Source organism: Cyprinodon tularosa, unplaced genomic scaffold (genome assembly GCF_016077235.1).
Source record: "Cyprinodon tularosa strain WSP-4 unplaced genomic scaffold, ASM1607723v1 ctg434, whole genome shotgun sequence".
NCBI lineage: Eukaryota > Metazoa > Chordata > Actinopteri > Cyprinodontiformes > Cyprinodontidae > Cyprinodon > Cyprinodon tularosa.
Window position 1 is genome coordinate 189,968 of NW_024039157.1, and position 16,466 is coordinate 206,433.

Below are 16,466 nucleotides of genomic sequence, written 5' to 3' on the forward strand. Positions count from 1 at the left end.
TGTTTGTTATTTTCGATTGTATTTGGGTTCTTAGGTATTGTTTGCCCTCTGCTGCCCTATTGTGTCAATCTCTTTTTCCCTAGGCTCCCTTCTAGACTCCTCTGCCCCCACCTGCTCCCAATCTGCTGATTAGCCTGGTCTTTGCTCAGTCTCCCATTTATACATCTCACGTCCCTTTGTCATCCTAGCTTTCTGTTGTTTTCTATTGCAGTTGATGTTCTTTGGTCCCCTGGAAGATCTACCTCTTACCTGCTTTACAGATCCAAGCTCTCAGCTCCTGGTCACAGTCTCTTCCTCCTTCTTCTGCCTCCATGCTGCTCCTCCAAAGTTTTATCATTTTTATGTTGTTTTTTCCCCCAGCTTTTTTGTCACAGATCAACAAATGAACTCTCTGCATTTAACCCATCCCCTTGGGGAGCAGTGGGCTGCCATTGTGTGGCGCCCAGGGAGCAGTGTGGGGTAAAGGGTTCTGCTCATAGAGCCAGTGTGGGGCTTGATCTCAGAACCTCAGGATTCCAAGCACTATGCCCTAACCACTAGGCCACACTTCTGATTCTATGGGAGTAAACAGGAGAGAATAAGATTCCCTGATAGACAGAAAAATTATTGAGTACAAAGTTATAAAGAAATCCTTAGAAAAGTTAGTATTGAGCAGGTCTCCAGCCAAAATGTCTCTTCATTCCTCTTTCCCTCTTTCCTGACTAGTCTGGAAGTTTCTGCTGAGGAAATGCGTCCCCATAGCATGATGCTACCACCACCATACTGAATTGAAAGGAATATTGTCTGGTTAAAAAAAAAAGTATTGATACTGATAACAGGACAGTAGGCATTATTGTCAGACACCATATAAGACTTAGACAAACTTTATTGTCACATTGTATATACAGAGTGGTTTGCAAAGATCTCATGACTTGAAGTGCTGCAGTGATCAAATGTAAAAATTGGGAGAAAAAACATGGTGCAAAAAAAAAACCGCATTGATATGTTTTTTTTCAACATTTAGCTTTTTGGTTTTAGTTTTTTTTAACAGTTCAGCTGTCTAGTGGTGGTGTGAAAGAAGCTGTTTTGAAATCTCCTGGTCCTGCATTGAATGCTGCAAAGCCTCTTCCCAGAGGGCAGCAGGGAGAACAGTCCATGGTGGGGGTGTGAGGGGACATTGATGATGTTATGGGCCTCGGGAAATGCAGCGCTGGGATGAAATGTCTTTAATGGAGGGAAGAGGAGCCCCGATGATCCTCTCTGCTGATCTCACAACTCTCCTCACCTTCTTCTAGTCTGAGGCGCTGCAGCCTCCACACCACACAGTGAGACAGCTGGTCAGAACTCTCTCTATGGTGCTTCTGTAGAAGGTGGTGAGGATGGGTGGGGACAGGTAGGCTCTCCTCATCCTCCGCAGGAAGTACATGCACTTCTGTGCCCTTTTGACCAGTGAGGTGGTGCTTACATTCCAGGTGAGGGTGTCTGTGATGTGCACCCCCAGGAATTTGCTGCTGTTCACCACCTCTACAGCTGAGCTGTTGATGACCAGTGGAGTGTGGTTTGGCCGGTTCTTCCTAAAGTCCAAGATGATCTCCTTCATTTTCACCACATTTAGGATCGGGTTGTTGTCTCTGCATCAGTCCACCAGCTTCTCCACCTCCTCTCTGTAGTCCTGGCTGTTGTCGTCTCTGATGAGTCCTACTTCTGTGGTTTCATCTGCGAATGTCCCGATGTGATTGGTGGTGAATCTGGGGACGCAGCCATGTGTCATCAGGGTGAACAGCAGTGGGCTCAGGACACAGGCCTGAGGGGAGCATGTACTTAGACTGATGACATCAGAGGTGTTCTGTCACCCCGGAGTGACTGAGGACTGTTTTTGAGGATGTCTAACAGTCAGTTGCAGAGGGCTGTTTTGAACCCAATCTGTTCCAGTTTTCCTGCTGTAGTTGTAGTCTGTAATTGCCCATATGCCTTTCCACATCCTCCTGGGTGTTGCTGGCGTCATTTAAAATATCCTGGATTTTCTGGCTGTGGTTCTGCTTCACTGATCTATTCAATATTGCATGTAATGTCCTCAGTGCCTATTTATCACCAGATTTGAAAGCTGAGTTCCAGGCTTTTACTGATCTCTGAACCTCCCCATTCATGCAGGATCTTTAGTTTGCACGGATGGTGATGTTCTTTGAGATGCTGACGTCCTCAATGAATTTGTTGATATAGGCTGACACAATCATGGCATACTCATCTATATTTAATATGTTGTCATAGGTTGCTGCAGCTTATTTAATGTTGGAATTTTATCACACCTATTCGCGGATAACACATTGTGTGTTTGGCCTGTGTTCCTCTACCGGTTTGTGTTTCAACTGAAAACAAGCTGGTTTTTGTTTTGGTTTATCATTGAGAAAAAGACACATGACTCTGAAGAAGCTGTGTTGCAACTCTAAACAAAAAACCATGTGGTTGTTATACCCAACTATGATGGAGATCAAGACCTAAACTATGCACAGAGAGCCTTGTTCCCAGCAAGGAGGACTGTCACAATTATGATATCATTGACAGGGCTTGAGCATAAGTGAGCGGAAATATGGTCCTAACATTCTTGGGCATCAGAATCCACGAAGATTAAATTAATGCTATATAAAACAAATGTTTTTATTTTTATTTTTACTTTTTTTATATTGTAATGACAACACATGCTATCTTCTTATAGCAAGATTTATGAAAACATATTTATATTTTAGCACTCCTGTAGGCTACCTAATTCCTATCCCATATAAATGCTGCTGTAAGGGTTTAATGTTTCCTTGTGAGAAGAATAAGAGTATTAATTCTGTTAGATCTGCTGGTGCAAACAGTATTGGTGACGTTGGAACTCCACCTGCTGGCATACGTCTCTTTCCTTCTCTGATTCGGCTAAACTTCTACTCCTCCTCCTCTGTGTTTTTGTTTGCCTCCCCAACAGTCCAGTTGACAGTTACAAGAAAACTACAATATGGGCTTCCAGCTAAACAACCTGCTGCAAACATTGGAGTTTAAATAACCATTGTTATCCAAAACAAGAGATTTTATAATCAAGATTAATTAACAGAGGGCAACATTTTTCTTATCACTTATTCTTCTTATCACTTCTGTATTACCTTGTGAAAAGTTTTAAAAACATACCAGATATTGCTCTTAATCAGTTTTAAACCAAATATTACCTCATAAAAAAAAAGTTTACTAAGCTGATGTGCCAAATAAGTTTGGCCCATGAGTTAAGAGTTGAAGATATACTATTAGAAGATAAACCATAAGAAGATTGACGATTGGGCCGATTATGATTAAGATTGTTGCAGTAAAAATGAAAAGTGGAAATTTCTTTCTCTTGTGCTTCATTTTGGGGAAACAGCTGAGAAGAGAAGTGAGATCAATAAAGATATTCTTACTTCCCTAGATGTAGTGGCGGCTTAAACCACAGTATTAACTGTAATAACTGGAGTTAATATTGCCTATTTAACTTTGCAATTAACTACATACACATATGAGTTTAGGACCAGTTTAACTGATAGATTACAAACTGTTTTTTTGTGGGTGTGTTGAAAATATTCTCCTATTAAAAAACTTACAAAAACATTCCACTGTGGGGGGTTATTGCCGGTGGTGATAACTAAACATTAATTATACTAAACATTAGCATTAAATATTTTCTATGGGCTCTATGCACAAATCCACTACTTCCTGAACTTAGGACAGGTCTTTTGTTTCCTGTCTTTTATTACTTGATGAACTGATTATCCAGGTGTGTCTGACCTCAGTAACCATGGCCAGTCATAGGAAGGGCTATCGATGCTGACCTATGAACTGGAGGCATCAGTGAAAATATTTTAGATATTGTCATTTTGAAATCTCTATAAATGTAAGTGTGCTTTAATAAAGAAAAGAAACAGAATGAATTAAAATTTCAAACTTGATCCACTGGGCAGTTGTGTTTTTAGAAGAAAGGGAGACCCCCTGCTTTAAACATTGATTTCTCTTATATGCCAGCTTAGGTCACATTATGAGACTTGATTAAATCTGACTATGTGGTTTATTGAAATAAATGTGGATCAATTTTGTTTCATATAATGTATATCAGCTAAAACAATATCCTGATCTGCTAAGTTTCTCACCTGATCTTTAAGAAACCCTTAATTTGAATTATTTTGAGCACCAGCTAAAAGATTAGAATTGTGGACATAACTTTGTATTAAGGCAAGTCTCACTCATCTTCAATTCACTAAAGCAGAAAAGTTATCTAAATATTTTAAGAAAAGATAACAGCATTAAATGTAATAAGCAAAGAGAATCAGCTCTGTGAATTATACCTCATTTAATCAATTCTTAGAGAAAGCACGCAAAGTAGAAAAGAATATCAAATTAAGGCATTAAGGTCATTTATTTAGTGTCAAAAGTCATTAAAATGCTCCTTTTTATTATATTAATCGAAACAAATATATATATATAAATACCAGTATATTTTACAGTCCTTTTGAAGAAAATAATTTACATGAAAGGAAAGAGCTATGAAGCTGTAGAATCCATGCAGTGAGAGTGGTCAATGCTCTCACCGCCGGCCGGTAGGAAGGTCTTATGACCAGTTTTTTTCAAAAATGACAAACTGTATGATCTCTAGGAAACCACTATTTTGGCAGTATAGAAAACAAGCTTGAAAGAAAATCTGTGTTTCAGTGTCTCGCAAGCAGAAGAGCTGGAGCATCAGTGGCCCTGATCGGCGACCTCACTGTTGGAGATCCAGTCCATAATGATCAGAGTCATGCAGCCAAACATGACAAAGAATCCTAATATCAGGAACAATATGGCCTGGAAAAGGAAGTAATGTCACTGTGAATTATGTATAGCTTATTTCTGAAAATAGATATTAAGAATGGGTAAAGAAAATGTCTGCTAATTTATAAATTACCCCAATCTTTTGCATTGACATCATTGACTCCTTCTTGACAAGTTTGATATAAAAAGCTGAGGGCAGGATGAAGATGAGCATTGCAGCAGCAGAGGCACCTGAAAACAAGACAAATGGTAAAATTAAACACATGAGGTCAATAATGCTTCGCTATCAAGACACTAATTCTTATAGATATATGCAGGTACTAACCGATGAAGCCAAAGATATCTCTGATGCTGGGGACAAAGATGACCAGAGTGTTGGTTCCTGCAAGCAGGATTACAGTGATAATAATGTGTCGGATCCAGCTGAAGTCCTTGGTTGAGAACAGCAGGTGGCTGATGGAGGTACGAATCTGTTCAGAATCAAACCAAAATTAGTTCACTGGACTTCATTGTTTTGTTGGTTGACTATAATAGATAGTAGAGCTCAGACACTTACAGGGAAGAGCACCACAGGGACTGTGAGTGTGACAGCAGCCAGTACAGCCAGACGAACCACCAACAGGAGGACATCATGCTTGAAGTACTTGAAGTAGGTGTGGAACAGTTCAGGTTTCACATGGACTGTACAGATTTAATACCGCAAATGCTTTATCAGACATACTGAAGCATGATTCACTTGATATGTTATCAAAGAGAATAATTAGATGGGATTGAAGAATTTAGATGTATGAATTCTATTGTGTGATGTTCTGCTTCGACCGTGACAATAGGTAACCAAGCCTGACTCTACAAGCTGTCTCTTTTTGATCTGCATGATAAAGTTACCTCATCAGTAGGACTGAGCAGTTAATGGAAAATCTATATGTGATGAGAACAACATCGTGTATGTATATATATATATATATATATATATATATATATATATATATATATATATATATATATATATATATATATATATATATATATATATATATATATATATATATATATATATATATATATATATATATATATATATATATATATATGAAGAAATATTTGCCTTGGTCATAAACCAATGGTTATGACCACAGTATACCAAACCAATTTTCTGCCATTTATTTCAGCGGGATGATATTCATTGTTACATAGCTATTGGTAAACTGGTTTAACATGTTCAACAGCCTCCATGAATCTCCTATCTAAATGCAATAGAGCTCACTGAAGAAGTAAGTGGAACAGCATTAGGATTTTGAAGTCAAGAAGAAACCTGTCTGTCATTATCATGTTGACATGGATCTCCTTTGTTTCTGATACATTGTTGCTTCTATGACAAAAATTAGGCACATTTAATTACAAGACAGGAGAGTCAGGGTTTAATTCTGTAGAGACTTACTGTTGAAGGTGAGGTATCCGAAAAGGGCGGCCAGCAGGTACATGATGAACATGGCCAGGAAGGACACGTTGGCAACATTCTGCATCTTTCTGCGTGAGCGGCTGTTTACGGAAAATAGGTATTACTTAGACACCATTTTGTAGAAATATAACATGGGTTTAAATATTATAGAAACTTTGATATTACACCCAAGAAACAGGACTTACTCTTTGAGCTCCTCGTACATGGGTAGGATGGTAGGGTGGCACACAAAGGCAAAGGTAACAATGGGAATAGAATAGACAGTCTGGAAAAATGAAAAGAATCCAAAGGTTACAAATAGTTCAACAAATATAACTGAGAAGATTCGCAGAAATAGACGTATTTACCTGTGAGTTAAAGACAAAATATTTAGGTCTGCAGGTGTCATCATCGGTGGTGGTGTTGTCGCTGTGGTGGGTGATGTTCAGCAAGGTTTCATTCACATGATCAGTCAGAGGCAAAGGGCACGGTATCTCGAATTTCTTAATAATCACCTGCAGAAATGCATAGGAAAACATGTTTCTATGCTGCACTTTTACTATTTATATAGATCCTTTTGGAGTTTTTTAGTGGAATGATTCATTAAATCTAAGGGCTACAGGTGGAATAACAAAACAAGGTGGAGCCATACTCACCACAATCAGGAAGAACACCATGCAGAGAAGAGACAGACCACTGGTGTAACCAAGATGACCTAAGAGAGAAAGAAAAGAATAAGTCTCTGTTTAGACATGCCACTTTAACCATTATTATCATTACCTAGGAAATACATTGTATAACTCACACCCTCCTTACCCAAATTCTTAAGCAGAGAGAGGGGCAGGATTATAATAACCGAAACCAGCAGAACAAGGTAATCTCCATTAATGTACCATTCACTGAAATACACAAAGAAATAACATTAGTAATCGCAGATAGTTATTGTCACAGGACAATTATGCTGTTTTTTTACTCCATCTTCCCCTTTTAACAATTTAAAGGACCCCCTGATTATTCATGTCTGTTCTTATAAAATATTATTGCTGTGTGTCATGCTTAGAGTGACCTGGTCACCTCTAAAAGGCCTCATCAATGCTTACAATTTTACAATTTACCTGGTGCAGTGACAGCAACAACAAACCTAACAAACACTGCCATAAATTGTCCTGCACAATGTTAGCTGCACCGCTCTCAGATATAGAGCAGCATCTACAATAAAGCTGCTCAAAGGAGCTGAGCCACATTAATGTGCTTCACTATCTCGATGCTGTACCAGCATTGAAGTAGCTTACTTTTAGTGACAGCTTCTATTTTGTACAGTTTACTGTAAAACTTTTTTTCAGTATGAAATAAAGACATCTGCTAGGAGACATATTGTATTGATCATATCTAAATCCGTACCACTCCTGGGGATGTTTTATAATCACTTCTACAACACATGAGTTATATTAATTCCCTGTACAGTAGCAAACATTCAAAATGGCCCATTCCAGTCAAACACCATCCGAACGGCAGCCTTCTCCCCTGCAACTCTCATGAAAATGAACTCCAACTTCCAGCCACTGCAGTTTTTTTAACCTGACTCCAACCTTTCACTGAATTACAGGGTCTGATCAGGAGATGATGCTTCTCTTTAGATTTTTTATTTTATTAATAATAATAAAAAAAAAAAACTCATAACCAATTCAACTAAATAGGTTTGAAATTATTTATTTGCAGCTTAAAAATGCTGGTATTAAATGTTGCTATAAATCGCTTCAAAAGTTTAGCCACTCACCCATTATTTGCTCCAGTAAAAGTCTGAATAACAACGGGCAGCTCATATTTGATAATAAAGAGGTAGGTTGACATGACTGTAAAACAAAACAAAATAAAAGCAATTAGTACATATTATTAAAAAGAAAGCAATGCTCTTTTCAGGGTATCCAGCTGCAAGTCAGGGAAAGACATTCCAATGCTAAAAGAAGAGGCAGTCTGTTGGAAGCATCTCTATGATCTACTGAGATATTCTGGTCTCTGCTTTCATTCAGCTGTGCATTTTAGCTTAAAAAACACCTCATTAATGATGAATGTACAGAGCAGTTACATCTCTGCTCCAGAGTATAATTCTAATAAAAAAGATATTTCCACTTAAACATCAGTCCCTTACCTCCAATGTTCTGCATGGTGATTGAGCAGGAAGCTGCAAGTTTTCCTAGCATCCCAAAGGCTTTGTATCCCAGCGACTCATAAACACAGGTACCTTGGAAAAGAGAAAACTACCAAAAGTTTTACATCTGACAACTTAATGTGATCAAACATAAAAACCTACTTTTAAAGTTGAACTGCTGCTCACCTCCTTCACTGGCTGTTTTTAACAATAGGTGGACAGAATACAAGGAGAAAATGGCAACAGACGCCAGGAGAATCCTGTAAACACAAGAGGAAAAAAAAATATATGAAACAGAAAAAAATTGCCAAAGTAGTTTACTAATTTGCATTCCAATTTATCAAAAACAACAAATCAAGGCTTTTTTTTTTATTGATACCAAGTGATACAATGACCAGCCAAAGGGGAAACTTCCTCATTTAACACATCCTCACTGAAAAGACCTAAATATTTCTGGCGTAAATATAATACAGAACAACTGCCTTTTCATTAGTGATCCATCAATAGGTTAAAAAAACCCAACATGAATCCTTCTGTTTTATTTTTTCTTCATTATTGTGCACTTTTTGTTCATAAACATGAAAAGTATATTGTTTTCCAATGAGTAATGTTTTTTTCTTCTGTGGATTTTGAGCATGTCGTCTGTTTTGAACTCTATATTAACTGAACAGTGTTATGTATACCTTGAAGATCTTGGGCACATCAGGACTTGTGGGTAAGCAAAAGACATGTGTTTGGACTCCCCATTGGTAGAATGTAGAGTTGTGATCACAATTAGGGTTTTAAATACTTGAAAATATGTGTGCTTACACAAAGAGGGCAATGCCGGTGTTGGCCATGGCGAAGGACACACCCAAAATACCGCTGCCCATCATGACGCTGGCCAGGTTGAAGACTGACATCCCAAAGGAGACATTGCCCTGGTGCTGAGGAGACAAAAAAAGTTAAGTTAAAGAAATAAATTGAAAAAGCTTTACTTGATGTTTTAAAGTGAATCCACCTTAACTTACATATTCAGTTTCAAATTTCTTCTTGCTTGTGTTGGGTTCAATAAGGAAGTTTTCACTCGCTGCGTCTAAATCGGAGCATGGCCTTTAATAGAAGGAAGAGGATTTGTTTTAAAATGTGTTCAACCAAAATTTTATTTCTTTAGTCTGCATGTTGGAACATGTCAAAATGAGCCTCACCCATCCAGAGGAACCTTCTTTCCATAGTCGGGGTAGTCATTGCTGTTGGAGCTGCAGCTGTCGTCGTGTCCAGGAGTGTTCAGGCATTTCATCTCAGTTCTTGACCAAGCCTTATCGGACATTTTGGGGCTAAACACACAAAAAACAAAATGGTTAGATTACTGTGTATCCTCTTCTTCCTTTTCCTTTACTCCTGGGGGAGTGTTGGCCTAGTGATTAGAGAGGTGTGCTTCTGATCTGAGAAGGTTGCAAGTACCCGGTTCGATCCCCACAGCCTGCACGCTGGCTCTATGAGCAAGACCCTTAACCCTACAGTGATCCCCAGATGCCGCACAGGGGCAGCCCACTGCTTCCCAAGGGGATGGGTTAAATGCAGAGAGTTTCTACATTCTTCCTGCATCAAATCCAACCCTGTTTCTTTTCATTTTCATTTCTTGTCTGTAAAGGTGTGTTTTTCAGAGGGCTATCCCTCTCTATTTACATCAAGAGAGGACTCTGCTGGGCTACATAGTGACGGCAGCAAGAAGGTTTCGGGCTCGATTCCCGTTGTAGCGATTGATGACCCCAGGCAGAAATGATTTCCTGTGGAGCTCTGTGGTGCATCTGGGTAAAAGAGGTGTGAGGGTGTGCGTGAATGGTTGTTCTGTTTATCTCTGTGTCGCCCAGCGATGGACTGGTGACCAGTCCAGGGTGTGCAACTTGTAGAACAGAATTTCTTTCAATGGGTGTGAATTTTTTTATTTTTATTCAACAAATACAAAACTTAGAACATAACTCTTTCAACAACTTCAAATTCACACTTACAATGCACAAGCAGTTTGAAACAAAATCATCTTCATAAACAGCTACTCGTTTCAACACGTTACTTTAAAAAATCTCTCGTCTTTTAAATGTTCTCATCTCACTGAAAACTGTTGTCAACCATATTCTTGTTATAAAAATGAAATAGTAAATGGAGTGTACTATTTTGTGTATGTGTACTTATTACATGTGCTTATTATAGGCTACTCCCATTGAGAATATAACTTTTTCCTAGGTCAAATTTAGTAATTAAATCTATATATGTGTTTTATATTCACTTATAATTTCTCTATTTTCACTGATCCTTAATTAACAAAGTTTCTTTTTTCCAACATCAGGCTTTTTATTTAATTCCATACTTCCAGAACTGGTATTCCTATCTACTCTACACATCCAGCATAGGAATATACACATTTTTAAGATTATGATTAAACACTAGGCTTGAACTACATCAACCATACTGTTTGCTGTAGATTTTATCAGACTGTCTGTTCCTGTTATAATTTGTTCCCCCGGTCTAAATCAGACACACTGGGTTCATCCTTTTTTATTTTTGGTTTTCAAACATGTCTTATGTAACACACATTTATATAATTTATATAATACACATTAACAGAAATTAAAGAACGAATGTTCACATTTAGGTAAAAAATATTGAAACACTTAAGATTTATAAGAACTGAAACTTATCAGGACAAAGACCGTTTAGTTTGAAACAATAACAATTCACTGTTTACACTGATCTGACAAACATTCTTGACGATAACAATGAAACTAAAATTAATCAAAATACTACATAATATATGTTCTCTCTTTAGTGAATCACATTATAGCAAATTTTCTTTTATAGATCATAATACTCATTATCACAGTACAATCCTTAAAAAATCCTGAATAGGAATAATATACGATTTAAATATGTATATCATATTTGTATTATATAATATGATAACAATTTAATATAAAACTTTGTGTTTATCATATTAATTATTTGCGGAATATATAACTGCATGTATATATTTCATCCAGTCTGACTTCACTTGTATTTGTTTCATAAATTTATTGTTTCATAAAATTATTAAATGTGGACACATTAGCTAGATTGACATTGGTATTAAAATTAACACAGTGTATGTTAAATTAACATTGGCATTTTTGCTGCATGTTTTCAGATCAAATGCCTTTTCTTTTTTAATTGTTTTTTTTTTATTTTATTTTTATTTTTGCTCAGTGGCGCACTGAGTAGCAATGCTGTCTTGCAGCAAGAAGGTTCGGAGTTCGATTTCCAGCCCGGATTGTTTCAGCAGACAGCTGGAGATAGGCACCAGCACCCCTTGGACCCCACTTGGGATAAGCGTGATGGAAAAGGGATGGATTAATTCTGCTGCTCAGATCTCAGTCAGCAGAACCTTGATCCACGAACATTTAAGAGTTTTCTTCTTTGTCTTCAAAGCCATTTCTACGAATGAACACCAGCATATTCATTTACAGAGATTTCATAGCCTTGTGTGGAATTATCAGGGCTTCAATTATGCACATTTACATTTCTTTATTATATGTATTTATATATATACATATGTAGCATTGATAATGTATTTATTTTTACTTACCTTTACTACAAGTAGGCTGGCCCAGAATACTCACATATACAATATATGAGAATATGTATTCTCAATCAACCTTATCAATGGACACCTAGTTGAACCTAAGCAGAGAAACAAGAGGCTCGAATGATGAAGATGATATAGTTTATGTAAACTGATAGATGTTCTATTTATTTTTTATACTGGTGTTTTACTATATATTTTTTGCCTCTGACTCTGAGAGTGGTTTGTGTCTGTAATGTTGCTGCATTGTTTCTCTTCCAGGACTGATTTCTCCCATGAGAGAGGTATGTGATCTTTTAGTATATCTGATATTACCCTATTTGATATTTTCTTATATTAATGCTACAAGAATAGAACAAAGGAAAGAATAATATAAAAAGGCAACTTGTTTAAACTGAAAACAAAATGTGTTTTGCATTTACACAAGTTGCCCTTCGCCTAAGCACATTCCAAGTCAGATTCATATCACATAACAGAGGAGGTTCCTGTACACTGCAAGCTTTCTGGAAATACCTTCATACTCTCACACCAACATGAGGGTATAGTTCCCAAACTCTACCACAACATACAGAAGAAAAAGAGGTGGCAATTTGATTTGCATCTGACTAGAAATGTGCTTAGCAGGATGGACCTCCATCAGATTGATCTGGTGCGAGCTGACATAATTGACAAAGATTCCTGGATAGGTGTCGAAACGTCTTAAAAAATTAAGACGTTAAAAATTAATTAAAACCTGTTTTGTAGTTGCCTTACAAGTTTCACTTTCATTCATAAACCACTGAGAAAAAAAAACTCTCAACACCACATACACATTTACTGGGTGAAAGTTCTTCTGCTTCTCGTTGCTCCCTCATTTGTAGATCAACGTTTGGCAGACTTTATGGCATAACAGTAATAAAAGTTTATCTGATTAATGTGAAGAAACTACTGGAGATCCCTTGTTTTTTCGAAATAAATAATTTTTGAGGCCTTCTACTAAAGGAAGAACATCAGCATCAGGCACATGTACATCTTTTAATGTATTTTGTATCTGGGTCCCTTTGGGGTTTGGCCCTTCAGGTATTGGTCCTGGGCCCTGTAGGGCTTGCCTGGGGGCACTCACACCTGCTTTTTGGAATATTTCCTACTGAAGAAGCTTTGTAAATGTATGCATGAGCATCCCCATGCATAGATACCATAGGAATTTGGTTCCAGGTGTCCACGGATACACTAAATACTAAGCTGCAACTACATATATATATATATATATATATATATATATATATATATATATATATATATATATATATATATATATATATATATATATATATATATATATATATATATATATATATATATATATACCACCCTGATTAATACTTTGTAATCACCATAGGTTTTGACTTCGACACACATTAATATCAAAGTGATGACATCTGCTCTTAAAGTTTTTTCTTGACGTTTACTTTGGATGTCTGTTGTCTTCTTTTTGCTGTTATTATGTTCCATTTTCTTTCCCTCTCGTCTTATACAGGTGTGGAAGCAGATTCCTAAGAGTTATTGTATATCTTTCTGTTTCTACTTTTGTTGTTTTGTTTTATTTTATCTTTTTTCATGCTTTCTTTCTTAGTCCTGCACGCTCCCCACGCTTTCTTTCCGAAATCTCTCTTCTCCCTTTGATCTTATACCCTTTTTCATTCTCACCTACCCTGTCTGTCACCATGTGCGTTGCATTTGATTTTACTCGTAAAATAATTTTCGATAAAATTTCATATACAAGTACCAAGCAGAACCTTATGGCAACAGTCAAAATGGTCTGCTTGTGAAAGCAAGTCTGTTGGGCTATCATCTGGCTTTGGTATATTGATTCCCAGAGCTAATGTATATTGCAAATCAGGGCATACACAAAAAGTCAAAACTCTACTTGGTTTTCTGATGCTGTATTTTTGGGTACCCTTTTGTAAAGTTATCTTGTTAAATGTTCGAAGTAATGCTTGGGATTATTTAGCTTCAAACATGAGGGGAAAAAAATCCCCATCATCATTTATTTTGATAAAAATCACATTTTCAACTAGAAAAATTACTTAGAAAGTTATATATATAATTAAAAATGAAATATTAAACTTGTTAAATAAATACTTCTTTAGCAAGCAGAATTTTTAGCACCTAACTAAATATCTATTTAACAAACTAAATATTAAGCTTTCAAATAAATATTTAGTTCCGATCTAAATATTTCAGTCAGGATAAACATCAATTTCGCAAATTAAATATTCACTTTTCAAACTTAATATTTAACTTTTATTCTTAATTTTTATCTGTAATCAGCCATCCCTTGCTCACTAAGTTCTTGGGATTTTACTGTTTATCTTTTAACTCACCATTATTTTATTCTTATATATTTTTCTAAGCTCCATATTTGTGTGACCATATTCTTTTACAATCTTTTTGCTACTGTAAACACCAGAATTTCCCCATTGCGGGACAATAAAGGGAGTGTCTATTCTATTCTACTCTATGCTTACAAGCTTGTTTCCATAGGAAAGAGAAATGTCTTGAAAGATTAAAATGTGTTGGAAGAGCAAAGCAAAGTGTTACAACAATTCTGAACTGCACTAGAACATGTCAGCTTTATATATTTTTCTCTGTACAAATATCTGTGAATAAGCATTCAGAGTAGAAATGTCAAAAATTAAGCCACTTTGAAAAAAGAATTGAGCCCCTAAACAAACATAAATATACAAGACATTCTTTTATGGACAAACACAGAAAGGACACTGTCTATCAGTTTTACAATCTTATTTCAACAAAGCCCTATGTACTAACTTTATGTATGTATTTTTTAAGAAGCTAAGGAAGGGCATATTGAATTTTGAAGGAAGCACAATTTTAGCAATTCATATTGGAAATGGGGGTGGGGTTTGCTTCTTCCCACACCCCGTCAGCCATGTTTTATATATATTGTTTTTTTTTTTTGCATCACTATGGCCATTGCAGTTTTTTCTTGTTTTCTTTAATTAGGTACGTAAGTGGTCATATTCTTTTGTTCTATGAAAACATTTTAGCTGAAATGAATATATATTAATGTTAAAGGAGGAAGTTATGTCCCCTTGAAGGCAGTTGCGCCTCGGGACTTCCCTTCCGGTTCTTTTCCTGGGAGCAAGTTATTTACTACTCTTAACTCAAATTGGGTAAAACCATATAAAAAAGGACTATAAAAACAGGAGTAAAAAAGTAACAGGGTTTATTCCAGATCATGTCGTTACAGGACAGAGAAAATACTTGGAATTTGCACAGCTGTGGGCTCAAAAATCACGTCCGCGAGTGTCCGGCAAAGTTGAGCCCCGAACAACGTCATCTCCTGCTTCTTTTACCTCATGGGTCTATGTGTTGCATCAAGTGGATGCTTAGCTGTCCGTATAAGAAACTGATAAAGTAACAATACACATGATGTATAAAAAATAAACTTAAAAAATAAACTGATGTAGCTCAACTTTCGATATTGAATATACCTGATTTTTCTCTCTTTTCAAACTTTTTGACAAATGCTCTATAATACTATTATACGCACACATACTTTGTATGTATTTTAGGTTTGCACCTGCAGATGCTTACTAACCTTTATTGTGTTCTCCATTCTAGACTTTGTCTCAGCAGCACATCGGGTCCTCTCTTGGAGCCAAACCATGTTTATTCTCCGGTTATTATCCACAAACTAATGGAAATACTCTTCACTGTGTCTGCATCTTCTCTGTGTCTGCAAGACTACCACCTGGAGTGCTCATCTTTCTCTTCCACCACCTGTCTCTCTTCCTTTGGAGCTTCCTTAGGGTACCAACCCCCTCTCTTCCCTGCTCCTTTCCAGAATCCATTATTCCCTCAGTCCTCGTATCCAAACCTGTTTGAAGTGAGGAACCAGAACCAGGCGGCTCTCCAGCATACCTCAACTCAAAACAGAATCTGCAGACTGCAAACACAATCCTTCTTCCACTTACCTGGTAGGAGCGAAGGTTTGGTTTTCTTCTAAAAGCTTTCCCCTCAAAGCCTAGAGTAACAATTTCTACCCCAGATTTCTCAGTCTATACACCATTGAATCTGTCATCTACTCTCCATCTCCACTCTTACCTCCTTGTCCTCCTAGTAGTTCATCTTTCCCAGATTAAACCCGTCCTTTTCAATGCACTTTTTCCCTCCTTCTGAGCTCCCTCAACCTGCATGCTTTGTTGATGATCATCCTTCCTTTACATTCCTTCGTATCATCGACATGAGGGTTGTGGCCAGCAGTTCCTTGTTGAATGGGAGCATTATTCCATGCTGTGAGCATTCAACCCATTCAGATAATATTGAAATACTCATATTTGCTTATTTAAGGCTTTTATTTGTTATTATGTGAATCTTTGCTGAAATTAAAGTTAAGCCTGTGAATAAGATAGCTTTATTCACTGCAGCTCATCTTCACGTCTGCATCCATGGTACAACTGCTTAAGCTCTGTAAGGATGAAATACAGTAAACC

The 16,466-nt window shown here is 36.9% G+C and overlaps 2 protein-coding genes across 2 annotated transcripts; both read right to left on the reverse strand.

The window, feature by feature from the left end:
• Positions 1 to 4,611: 4,611 nt before the first annotated feature.
• Positions 4,612 to 8,406, reverse strand: LOC119792908 (sodium-coupled neutral amino acid transporter 2-like). Its single transcript, XM_038299754.1, has 11 exons — positions 8,376 to 8,406; positions 8,004 to 8,079; positions 7,043 to 7,125; positions 6,883 to 6,941; positions 6,595 to 6,741; positions 6,433 to 6,512; positions 6,227 to 6,327; positions 5,345 to 5,469; positions 5,114 to 5,258; positions 4,922 to 5,019; positions 4,612 to 4,821 (listed from the first exon to the last, which is right to left on the reverse strand). Exons 1-11 carry the CDS (start codon positions 8,389 to 8,391, stop codon positions 4,717 to 4,719), a joined length of 1,035 nt encoding a protein of 344 aa, XP_038155682.1. The 5' UTR covers positions 8,392 to 8,406; the 3' UTR covers positions 4,612 to 4,716.
• A 46-nt stretch (positions 8,407 to 8,452) lies between these two features.
• On the reverse strand, positions 8,453 to 15,824 carry LOC119792917 (sodium-coupled neutral amino acid transporter 2-like). Its single transcript, XM_038299764.1, has 6 exons — positions 15,688 to 15,824; positions 9,563 to 9,691; positions 9,386 to 9,467; positions 9,186 to 9,301; positions 8,562 to 8,635; positions 8,453 to 8,484 (listed from the first exon to the last, which is right to left on the reverse strand). The coding sequence occupies exons 1-6, from the start codon at positions 15,822 to 15,824 to the stop codon at positions 8,453 to 8,455; spliced, it is 570 nt and encodes a 189-aa protein (XP_038155692.1).
• Between the last annotated feature and the right edge of the window lie 642 nt (positions 15,825 to 16,466).

Excerpts from the sequence above, each read along its gene's own strand:
- LOC119792908 (XM_038299754.1), bottom strand. Across the intron at positions 5,470-6,226 it reads CGGATACCTCACCTTCAACA|TCCATGTGAAACCTGAACTG; the intron begins GTAAGTCTCTAC and ends AAATCTGTACAG. Across the intron at positions 4,822-4,921 it reads TGTCAATGCAAAAGATTGGG|GCCATATTGTTCCTGATATT; the intron begins GTAATTTATAAA and ends TTCCTTTTCCAG.
- LOC119792917 (XM_038299764.1), bottom strand. The coding sequence starts at position 15,824 with ATGGATTCTGGAAAGGAGCAGGGAAGAGAGGGGGTTGGTACCCTAAGG. Across the intron at positions 9,692-15,687 it reads ACAGAGAAGATGCAGACACA|CCCCAAAATGTCCGATAAGG; the intron begins GTGAAGAGTATT and ends TTGTGTGTTTAG. Across the intron at positions 8,485-8,561 it reads AAAAACAGCCAGTGAAGGAG|TTTTCTCTTTTCCAAGGTAC; the intron begins GTGAGCAGCAGT and ends AACTTTTGGTAG.